At 41.2% G+C, this 12,236-nt stretch overlaps 1 protein-coding gene across 1 annotated transcript in view; it reads left to right on the top strand.

Moving 5' to 3' along the window:
- Positions 1 to 11,699, top strand: part of MCTP2 (multiple C2 and transmembrane domain containing 2) — a 117,727-nt gene extending 106,028 nt beyond the window's left edge. Inside the window, exons 20-23 of the mRNA XM_058847241.1 lie at positions 1,860 to 1,969; positions 4,303 to 4,412; positions 6,720 to 6,817; positions 9,003 to 11,699. Of these exons, the coding sequence (XP_058703224.1) occupies positions 1,860 to 1,969; positions 4,303 to 4,412; positions 6,720 to 6,817; positions 9,003 to 9,071 (387 nt within the window). The 3' untranslated portion in view covers positions 9,072 to 11,699. The remainder of the gene's footprint in view (positions 1 to 1,859; positions 1,970 to 4,302; positions 4,413 to 6,719; positions 6,818 to 9,002) is intronic.
- Positions 11,700 to 12,236: the final 537 nt, after the last annotated feature.

The raw sequence follows: 12,236 nt of genomic DNA, 5'->3' as shown, positions 1-12,236 counted from the left end.
GCAGCTCTGGGCAGCAAGAGTAGGCTTGCCCTGCAATATCACTTTATTTAAGTGATTTTTCTTTACCCCTCTGCCTGAATTTGGACAGAATGAAATTCCCACTGCCTGGTTTTCCATGAGTTGCTCCCCAATTTCTGCTTCCAAATTTGGTGGAAAAAAAGCCAGATATGGTTCAAGGACTGCTGTTCCATTCCAGTGAGGAAATAGTTAAATATAATTTCAATGTGTCATTTACATTTGAGCCTAACGAGATTATAACTGGAGCTGTGTGAAAATGACTTTTTGGTGCTATTTTCACATAAACTGACTATTTATTTATTTATTTTGTTCTGGGGTTATTTCACACCCCAAGGGTTTCATTTTTGTTGGTTGTTTTATTAATGTAAAAATACTCATTTTCACACCCAAATGTGTGATTATTTAAAATGCTGCTTCTATTCATTGTGCACTGACTTGCAACCTAAAGGCAAATATTCAAATGTCTGGAGCTTGATAACTCCATGGTGGTTTTGGCTGGCTTTTTTAAACTCAGAAATTACTGGGGAGAGAAATGGGCAGTGAGTAATTCAAAGTGGTATAAGGGCAGCATTCCCATGCCCGCCTCTCAGCATCCAAGGATGGGTCACAGATTATTCCTGCACTCTCTGTGGAGTGGTGCCCTGTCTCAGCCCCATACAGACGCTCTCCCAGCACGGCAGTGCCAAAATGCTGGAGCAAGAGCCCTCACCTCTGCAGCCCTGTGTGATTTTAAACAGCCTCTGACCCTTTCCTGCATGGAGGAATAATGTGGATGACAACACAGAGGCAGGGTTGCAGCAGTGTTGATGCAAAAATCTCTGGCCCTTGCTCATTCCCACCCACCCTTTCCTCTACCTTGACTGGTGTGGGCCACAGAGAGCAGGGATACAAAATGCCATCATCTCCCCTCTCTGGGAACAGATTGGTTAAAACACAGCTTAAAATGTTTTGTTGGGCTTTTTATTGTTGTTTTTTTTTTTTTTTTCTGAATTGGACTGATTTTTAAGTGTCTAAATGTGATGTAAAATCAGTGTCCAGGGCTCTGCATTTTGTAATAAGTGAATGTTTTGCTGATTTCTTGCTAGAATATCTGCAACCATGCCAATTTGCATGCCTGTATGTGTGTTAGATTGCTGGCAAAGAAATGCTGAATGCTGATAATTGTATACTGGTTTTCAAGCCTGATTTAAGTAATTTTGATTTTTAATTCATTCTGTGCTTCCTTTTTATTTCTGCACATGTGTAGTAATGTCCTGTAATGTTGTTGCCTAAAATAAGCAGTAAGAAATGAAGTTGAGATGGCCGCTGTAAAGGGAAAATGACATTTTTTCCTTTGATCTTTTTTTTTTTTTTTCCCAGTAAAAGAATGAGTCTCTGTATACAGAATGCTCAAAAAATATTGCATTCACCATCTTGCTGCTAATTTATATACACAAACCAGCATGGTTGTGGGGAGCCTACAAAGCTCAGAAAAGTGATATTTAGAAGTTCTGGACAAGAATATTTTTGTTCTTGAGGAGCACTGAGCAGCCAGCGCTTCACACCAGGGGTGCTCAGCACCTCTTGTGCTTTGGCATCCAGTTGTGGGAAATCCTGGTTGAGATCCTGCAGTCGTGTTAGAAGATGAAGAAAACTCTGCCCATGCGTTGAGGAAAAGGAAGAGAATGCAGGGATCTATACAAATAATGTTAGTTCTGTGTGATGTTTGTTCTGTCCTTCCTTCAGGGAAATACTTGAGGTCATGGATGGATCAGCAGTGCTGGAAATCTCAGTTTCACCATAGTCTGTGAACACCCTAGCAAATTATTAAAAGTTTTGGTTTTCTGGTTTCTTTTGGTTAGGAGTCTGAGAAAAAGGGGCTAATTGAGAGAATCCACATGGTCCAAGAGATCATCATAGCTGTTCAAAGCATCCTGGAAGAAATAGCATCATTTGGAGAGAGAATTAAGAAGTAAGTAATAAATTTTTCTTGCTTGACCATGATTTGAAGTGAGGCAGAACCAGGACAATCAATGTGGAGTAATTGTCTTGCTCCAAAAATGGCTGCAAGGTGCAGCAGGATAAACTGTCCTGTCCCACCACTGCTTCTTCTCTTTCAGTCTTTTTATTCCAAAAAACCTTTGCAGAGCACAGAGAAGAGGAGAAGCAGTGTTCTTTACTGATGTAGCTTTCATGTTTGCCTGAATTCCTGGTCTTGCTTGTTTCTGATGGGGTGGGGAGTCATGGATGGCAGATCCTGCTTGAAGATGTGGGGCACAGAAGCCTCAGGCATTTCATTCCCATCACAGAAAGTGGGTACTGATGGTCAGTGTTGCCTTTCCCACGCCCTCCCCATGCTGACCTGGCTGTGGGGGTTATCAGTCACTTGTGTCCCTGGCCAACACATTGATCTTCTTCTGTCTTTACCATTTTGAGCTGTCTGCTTCCTGCTGGTGCCACCAGGAAGCCCAAAGGGGGTTTTCAGGGTCTCATGGCAAGGGGGGAGGCACAGAGGGTATTCCTGACCTTACAAAGGAGGGAGGTGAAGAGCCTAAAAAAAAAATTAAAAAAAAACCCCCCACACAAACCTTTCATAACTCAGTCTTTATTGGAGCTTAATTGATCCATATTGTTGTCTGTTTTGAACACAAAGTGATGGTTTGTGACCGAGCCTCACTTTAATGAGGAGCTGGGTTCAAGCTAAAAATACAGCAACCACATGTGCTGTGGTGCCACTCCGGACACCCCAGCTGGGGTGGAAGTGGCCCAAAGATGTATTCCAGTCTATGAACAGGGCACTGTTCTGCCCAGCTGTGTGGCAGGAAGGCTCAAAGCACTTAAACAGTATTAATTCTTGTATTCATTTTGGCAACAATGATCTTAAAGAACACGTTGGGTATTAATGTGGATGCCCGATGTAATTTCAGAAGAATTCTGTTGTAGCTCGGCAGTGATGTGCCATTAAAAAATTACTATCAAAGTTTTTTTTGTAAGTGACAGACTGAATTGTGCTACAGTTTCCGTCTGTCACTCCAGTTACACAATCATAGGGAGTTTTCATAGTTTAACTCAATTGAGCTGTTTTGCTTTTTTTTTTTTTTGCTTTAACTTAAGCTACATTGATTGATAATGATGGGTCCTCTCCCACCTATTTTTACTTAATATTTAATACGTCTATTGAAGCTTAAATGTAATTCTTGAAGCGTCCTATTAATTTTATCTGTCAAGGGAAGTTTGTCTTATTTTATAGCCTGAGAAGTGGTCCAGATTCATTCTCTCTTCTTCCTACTCCCCATCGTAGTGGTATGATGAAGTTAGCAGGCAGATTGTGTGAAACAGAGATGCCCAGATCCATAAATCCACCTGTGGGCTAGTGGGCATCCTTGTAGTCTGGGTGTCTCAATATTTGGTGCAGGGCATAGGGTTATGTCTTACAAGGGCACAGGGGGACAAAATAATATTTCAAAGATGTGTTAGCAGTGGCTTCTCACCTTCAGTCCATCATTGACTTGCAGATGAGAGGTCTGAGCGAAATAAAATCCTGTTTTTCACTACAATGTGGCTAAAGTCTGAAATGCTGTAGTAACTGAGCCTTTCAAGAATGCTCCTCTAGGGAAAAATCCAATGTGGATTGTTAGAATGCAGAAGCTTGGGCTGCTGCTGGTTTATTACAGCTTATCCAAGCCAGCCTCCTTCCTGTAGTCAGTACAGTAAAGCATTGCTGAAAATGTAAAGATATAGAAGAAAATGTATATATACATAGATTTATATAGAATATGATGGCTCTAATGTTGTACACAGAAATTACTCAAACTGCTCTTTCACAGTTTGGTATCATAATTAATTCAATGCAAGTTATTTATTGGGGTTGACTCTGGCTACCTGCCACACCTGGGCTGGACACACATCTCGTGTTATCTCCACTGTGGCCCAGTGGAGCTGGCTCAGCCCTGTCTCCAGATCAGATAATCTGCTCATGAATAATGGAGAGCAGAGATGTGTAACAAGTGCGACACACAGAAGAAACCAAAACAACTCCCTTACACACCTAACAACTCCACTGAGCTCCCCAGGGCTCCTCTTCTCCTTCCTTATCACAATATCTGCCTCTCAGATATCTCCCTTAATCCATTATAACATCCAGATGGAGGAATCTGCTTATCCACCTTCCAAAGGGTCTGCAATTTACAGCATATCCGACTGCACTGAGCACTGAAAGAGGTCATTAAATTATTATTGGGTAGCAGAGCACAAACAGTGTCCAAGAACAGAAATGCTGAGAGGGGTTGTGTTTTTTCCTTACAGCACATTCAACTGGACCGTGCCTTTCCTCTCTGTCCTGGCCTGCTTGGTCCTGGCAGCAGCAACAGTTATTTTGTATTTTATACCACTGAGGTACATTGTTTTAATCTGGGGTAAGTACTCCACAGTGTCTCATTTGTATGAGATAAATACAATATATGTCTTCAGAGTGAAATCAAACAAGCTTTAAACGACCTGTTACACAGACAAACAAGTGCTGTTGCTTAGAGGTGAATAAAGATGTTATGAACTTCTTAAAATTACCATTTCTCCCCCCTGGGTTATCCGATAATTTGCTTTTCTTAGGGTTCTTTATAAGTTTCCAGCAGCACCACAAGAAGAGTATTAGCCTAGATAAGCTACTTTCAGTGTTATTCTTCTTCTGCAGGAAAGTAATTAGCTTCCTGGTGCTGGAGCCCTCCAGCTGGGAAATGGTAGGAAGTGGACAAGATGTGTTTTCAGAGCTGGACCATGTAGATTTGGACCCTGGGAGCCTTTTGGATCTGAATATCCTGGCAGTCAGGACAGGCTGTGCCCAGTGGGACACACTGAGCATCTCCTTTTGTCGTGGGTCAGAAACTATTTGAAGATACATAATGAACTAAAAGAGGAGCTTTTAGAAAGTAAATCTTTACTGGTGATGTTGTGAAGAAATGTGGGATCATCTTTCACAGGAGATGGCATTGCAGGGCATAGGACTACGGGGAATGGCTTTAAACAGAAAGAGGGCAGGTATAGATTAGAAATGAGGATGAAATTCTTCACTGGGAGGGTGAGGAGGCCCTGGCACAGGGTGCACAGAGAAGCTGTGGCTGCCCCATCCCTGGAACTGTCCAAGGCCAAGTTGGACAGGGCTTGGAACAGCCTGGTCTAGTGGAAGGTGTCCTGCCTGTGGCAGGGGCTTGGATTGAGGTGGTTTTTAAGGCGCCTTCCAACCCATACAATTCTATGATTCCAGCTGCTGAAGACTTTCTGCATCTCCAGATGACCTCCTGCCTTATTTAGGGTGCTAACTTTTATCTCAGCCTTGAGGTAGAAAGGTGTGGAGAGCACAGTGCAGGTAAATCCTCCCTGACCTGCAGAAGCTCAGCCCTGATGTGGCTCTGAGTTGTAGGGACCCCCATCACCCCTGGCGCTGAGCCATCTGCTGCTGCCTTGGATGCAGAAAAGGGAGGGAATGAGAAGGTGGCATTAAAAAAAAGCCATTCTTGGGCAACTGCAACAAAGAACTAAAGGATTAAATCAAACAAAAAGAAAGGGCAAAAGGAAAGGGGAGAAATTGCTGGGAGTAAAAAGTTCAGTAACAAAATATTGTTGTTCTTGTATGGAAGACATGGTGAGTACATGAAAACTATACATCCGTTCAACATCATCTAGAGTGACAGGGCCTTCAAATATGATACATGTTAAACAACTACCCTGTGGCAAGGCCTCAAAAGACCTTATGGTATTTTCTGTTTTTTAAAAATCAGGTACACAGAAAATTGTGTTGTCATTTTGCTACGAGTATATGGCTTAAAAGCTGAATCTCAGAGTGAAGCAGGTACATTTCAGGGAGAGAAGGCTGGAGCATTTGAAATCACTTTCAGGGAAACCACTATGAGGTTTTGGACAGGGGCATGATGGAATTGAATGCTGTATTATGATCCTGAGAGGCAACCAACATTTGAATTTTTTGCTATTCTTTAAAATGGGTTAGCTGATTTTCTTCACCTGGAAGACCTTAAGAGAGGCAAGAGAAGACCTTATGAACTTCACAATAATATTACACTCCCATGGATCTTCTGTCCAGACCAGGGACCACCTCTGCCAACTGAAGCTTAACTAAGTCCATGGAGATGCTATTGCTGCAGTTAATAAGCCTAATTATTCACACAAAAGTCAAACTAAACCTTGTGATAAGGTTTTACAGTGTCCCACAGCATCATAATATGGGCAGTTTGGCAAATGTGGCTCTGCAAAAAGGGGGTAAGCCATGAGGGATGGGGAAGAGAAGCTTTCATTTTCTGAAGATGGAAGGAAAAAAAAGCCTTTTTCCCAATTATTTTCAGAGCTTTCCAGTTGGTCACATAGGGTAGCAGATTTGGTTTTCAATGTGTGTATTCTCCCTGTAGTATCCCCCAGAAAGAATTCATGCTGCAATAGCTTTTCACCACGTTGTTGGCAACACATGATCCCAAAAGTAGAGAAATACCTTGATCAATAATGTCCTCTACTTCCTCCAGGAAGCACTTGTGAGTGATTCCACGTGACAGGGAACATGTGTATGGCTTCAAGTCTGAGGCACTGTTTTCACACTAATTTTTACTTGTGAATTCCCTTTCCCTTTTTCACCTTGCCTGAACAAATTTAGAGGGAGGGAGGAGAAAAGGGCTGTATTATTTTGTTTGCCTTTATTTTTTATTTTTTTTTTATCCTAGGCATAAATAAATTTACTAAGAAGCTTAGAAATCCCTATGCCATCGACAATAATGAGCTACTAGATTTCCTCTCCAGGGTACCATCTGATGTTCAAAAGGTAAGTAATGAATGGCCACAGCCAACAGAGGCAGGAGTGACACAGAGAGCGGCTGGGTGCTCCCTTTGGGAATACAATGCCAAAGACTTTTGAATAACAGAGATAAGGAATCTGGGGAAAATCCACAAAGGGAGGGGGAGAGAGTGTTAGAAGAGAGGGGAGCCAAAATCCTTTGTCAGAAGGATAAAATGATTGCAGAAAAATTATCCTGAAAAGACCTACTTAAAAATGATCTGGAAAATCACTCAGCGTGGTTACTGAGCTGTGGTTTTCGTCACCTTTCTGCTCCGGTATTTGTACAGAGGGAGGAGAAAAATGGTCTCTTTGATAGAGATAACCATCCAAAAGGATTTGCTGAATTCTCCTTTTTCTCAAGATAGGGGGAGGAATGGGGGGAATTATTTCTGTGACATTGTGCTTGAGCTCCAGGCCTCCTTTGGACAATGCCCTGCTCATCTTTTCCTTTAAAGAAAACCCTGAAATGTGTATAAAATACTCTACAGTTGATCAGATCAATCTTCTACCATTATGGAATTACAAGTTTTAATCTAGCCAGAATCCTCCCTCAGTTTCAGTCAAGTCTTGTCTCTTCTCCCATTTCTTTGAAACAACAACATTGTCTTCAGCAATCTCGCCTATCTTCCTGGAAATTATTTGAACAATAAATCCTTTCGAATGTCAAGATCTGTTTATTTCTCTTGGAGGAGGGAAAATAGTCTTGCTGGGTAATGAAGCCACACAATATAAAGGATTCTTTCTTTTGTTTTAACTATCTGGAATCTGTGTCCCCAGGCCCTGATCCTGATGCCCAGGATCCCTCTGGCATTGTACCTTTCTCTGTGAATTGTGGCACTTTCCCTGTGAGGTGCTGCTCACTGGGAATAAGGGAATCACAATCTCACCTGTAGTGACTTCATGCTGTTAGAGACAGAAACTGAATTGCTCACATGCAGTGTTGAGGCATCTGGTAGAAGCTGGGTTGGAAAAAAGCTTCTGGTGACATTTATCTCAGGAGGCCACCAGACTGGTTGGCTGGAAAGAAATCCCACCATGGAGTGGTGGGAGGAAAAAGGCTAAGCAGGAGCAATCATAGAACCATTAAGCTTCAGTGTATTTTTATTTGTTGTCATTGCTCTTGTAGAGGCCACTGGATTTGCAGTGATGGTTTGCATATGCCCTTTAAGTGTTTATGTTTAAAGATAAGCTGCTTTTCTATTTATGCTTTATTTAACATTTACACTTACAACATTTCCTTGAGTGGTTTCTATCATATTGGGATCCTTTGAGCTCTCCAAGGAAAATGATCACCGTTTTCTATGGGAGGAATGATAGGAGTTCCTTGGATGGGACAAACCTTGGAGTTTTCCACTAGTGCTGAAAATGGTGATAGCCACACACAGTCATCCATGGAAGCTCCAAAGCCTCTCCATGTGCTTTGTTTTTCGTGCTATCAGTGCATCAGCATTTCACTGGGCTGCTGCAGTGAGCTGGAAATTACTCCTGTCTGTACAGTACCCATTTACAACCACATGTGTTGGACAAAAGACAGAGAAGGAGTGAAAAAGATGATGTGCTCAGCCCAATTTCCCCCGTGATTTCAGTGAGAATACTTTTGTCTCACACAACAGACAATTTGGAGATTACACCATCCTTGACAGTTTACCACGCATGTTTTAATCATTATATTGTGTATGAATTTGTTTGAAAGGTGGAGGTAGCTTTGTCCAGGTTCTATCTGGGACAATACTTTCCTTTTTTGAAATTATTAAGTGTTTCAGCATCCCAGGGTCTGTGTATGGTTGAGACAACTGTCATCTTATTGTCTATTGGGATCCACTTGAATTGAGACTCCTGAGAGAAGTTTATTAAACTAATAGGTTAATGCCAGAAAGATAAGAAAAACAACTTCCAAACCAAAACAAACCCAAAAGATTGCTGAAATCAGGTAGAACCCCATGTATCTCATTAGAAAAATCTGCTTTTAATATTTTTGTTTCAAGAAATGATGCATGACTTCTCAAATCCTTCCTGCAATTAATCCCCCATGTTCCTGTGTTTAGAAAATGATTCATTACTTTTGAACCTTCTTTAGTTTCCCTGGGTTTGTCCTGGGGGAGCCATTAGCACACGCTGTAGTGAGCTAGAGTTACCTAAGTGCAGACGTCATGGCTGTTTGTTTTCACAGGTGCAGCACGCTGAATTGAAACCATCCAGCAGCTCCAGCCCCATCAGGAAGAAGAGGAGCGCGCTATAGGATGCGGCGGCGTTTGGGAACGCGGCGCCTCCCTCCCTGCACACGCGTGCACAAACAGCATCCCTCCCCTCCTTCTTGCTTCAGAACAACACTAAAGTCACTGCCACAGACTTTCTCTTTCTTTGAAGATGTGGTTCCTGATAAACACCTATCTTGGGTTTGTTTTCGGGGTTGTCTTTTTGGCATGGCATCCCAAAAAAGAGCAAGGTGAAACATGAATTAGTTTGTGGGATGGGGAGGAGAATGGGAGAGGATGGTGCAACTGCACCTTTTATTTTTCTTTTTTTTTTCCCCCTTTGATTGCAGAGACAAGGCTGGATGTGGCAGCACTCCCTGTGTTATGTAGGAAGAGATAATTCTGCTTAGTGTACCAGATCAGCTGAGCTGATGTGAGGAGATGCTCTGAACCAGTTTTTAACATATCCAACAGATTTACATTAAGATATGAAAGCTATTCTTTTCTGAGTTAAATCACTGTGCCTAGAAAGGTTTAAGCTCTGAATTAACGAGTCTTTGATACCCATCTTCTGTTCAAGCAGTGTACATTTTAAAAAGTTTTTTATCATAATTAGCAGAAAGAGCTAGGAGCTCCAACAGTATCTCAATATTTCATCCAGCACTTGTGGGTTTTTCTTTTTCCTTTTTTTTTTTCCTTTTTTTTTTTTTTTAAAGCCCAGACTGTGGTTAACTCTTTGCATACTGGAATCATCAGAGATCCATTGCTGGCAATGGATGCATGAAAACCTTATGCCATGAAAGGATTAAGAGAAAAGGCTAACTCAGTGACCTGAAAAGACTCTGTTGGCTTGCCTTTTATAATTCCATCTCATCAGATATCTTCAGCATAGCTGTTGTTTTCCTGTCTAAATCCAGAGGGGTCAACACTACAGATCCAAGAGGAAAAAAAAAAACACTTCATAGCCTTAAAGAAACAAGTGCTTGTGCAGAAAGAGAGCATGTGCCCAAAGAAGTGGTTGTGCAATAGTGTGCAGGCTTTGGTCCACCACTGATGTCTTCTTGCAGTCTTTCCTGGTGGTTCACAAGGAGAAGACCCAAAAGTGAAGTCAAGTGGAAGCAACGAGGGAAAGACAGAAGAAAGGACCCCATTTTGTGTTCTGTGGAGAATGTGATTTCTTGCTTGCTTACCAATCTTTTAGCAGTTGTGCATTTGCTTTATGTATTTCAGAAAACCAGCATTAGTCAGGTTGTTTGGCTGGGGAAACTAAAACACAGAATCGTGTGTAAAACCTGCTTAATTTTGGTGATACTGCAGCCCTCGGTCCTTTAGGTGCTGTGGGAGATTTTGGGAGTGACTTGTCACCACAAGCCTTTGTAGTACGAGGGCTGGAGTTGTTGCTTAGGATTCCCAGGCAGAGATTACCACCAGCATTCCCTGGGGTAGTTGACAGTACAAAGAAATACAGAAATCCTGGGAGAAAGGATTCTTTTTGAAATAAAAAAAAAAAAAAGGCTCTGAAAGTCATCTAATAAAAGGTAAAATGGTTAAAACCTCATTTATGGATTGGTGATCCAGATGGAGTTGTGTGTGGTTCTGTAGCAGTCTTGGGGGCCTGTTCCAAGAATCTGAAGAAGGAAAACTAACAGCAGACTATCTTCCACGGGGTTATTAGCCAGATTCAGTAGTTTTTCATAAGTTCTTTTTTCAAAGTCCCACTGTGCCTTTGAATAAAGACAGGCACATTTTCATATACTTGATTGGCTAAAGAATGTATTTTGCTCATGCAAAGCTGTGTGTAGCTGCAAATGGAAGGATTGAGGAAAGATTATCCTGGTTTAAAAAGCCACAAAAATGCCTCTTTGTTTGCACGTGTGCTTGTGTACCCATGCATATACAGAGTTGTGTATAAAGAGTACATATATAATGTATTTATAGGCGAGTGTGTGGGGGAAAATGGGTGAGTATACAGATTTAAAAACCTTGAAAATGTTTATGAAAAATGCCAAAGATTCTAAAGCTTATCATCTCGCGTCTGTTCTTCTTCATTTCGTATCTTTCCCGGCATGTCTCTCTGGCTGAGCCAGATCTCTGCATGATTTGATTTACTTCAACTTAATGAAGCTGGTTGGAAAGAGCCTTGTAGAAATTACAAAATCTCCAGTAAATCTCCTTCTTGTACATACAATAGATGTCCACGGAACCCTTTTGTTAAACCAGTTTCTCAATCTTCTCTGTAAACAATGCCTCATTGTCTCGCTTCAAACTATCATCTGGTTTATCATACTGTAATCTTGTCATTTTGTAAGGACCAAAGTCAGGCATATTTAAGCAGGCGTGTGGGATCTGATCGTTGATTTGAGTGAAAACATTAAACTGCAGGAAAAACTGTTTATTTATTCAGAAATTTGGATTGATTCTTTACTAGTTTGGGGGGTTTTTCTTTAGGTTTTTCCACGTGGAACTGATTTCTATTCAGGAGATGGGGTGTTATCTTTTTCTTTTTTTTTTTTTTTTTTTTTCTTTGGTGTAGATATCTTTGGTTTCAGAATAATTTGTGTTAATTGTTATGCTGGAGACATACCAAATGAAGGGGTTTGGATGGTCCAGTACCTATATATGTTGTGATGAGCTCTTTGTTTTGATAAATGCTGTTTGAAATGCAATAAACATTTGAGGTTAAACTGATGCTTTTAATTTGTCTGGATTAGGAAATATGTTTCACATTCTTTGCAAAATGCTGTGCTATGATATATAGTATCTGACTAGGTAAGCAAGGACATCCGTGGGCAGTGCAGTGTAACAATTCACACTGGAGTTTGCTTGGAGTAGGGAGTGTAAGTGCATCTCCTGCTGCAGCAGGAAATGAGGTAAAGCCTCATCTCACCTGCCTACAGCTCTATATTGGGATTTACTAGGCTCTACTTAAAGGAAAGGAGGATTATGTGTACTTACTGCACAGTCCACTTATCAAACTCTAAATTCAGATTTGTCATGAAATTCTTAAAGCAAGACTATCTCTCTGTGTCCATTTCCTCATGCAAATTATCAGTTTTTACATTTTTAATGTATTCAATGTATAGCATAGAAATTAAAAACTTAGCTTTTTACTTCAAGGTACTTGTTTCAGGGCATTTGATGTCTAAAGTCTCTGGGACCAGAAGCCATTCAGAAGTTCCAGTCTAACTTTGGGTCTTTTGGATTGTAGA

This window comes from Poecile atricapillus, chromosome 11, assembly GCF_030490865.1.
Source record: "Poecile atricapillus isolate bPoeAtr1 chromosome 11, bPoeAtr1.hap1, whole genome shotgun sequence".
Lineage (NCBI taxonomy): Eukaryota > Metazoa > Chordata > Aves > Passeriformes > Paridae > Poecile > Poecile atricapillus.
The sequence above is the reverse complement of the archived record's forward strand: the minus strand, read 5'-3'. Positions and strand labels throughout refer to the sequence as shown.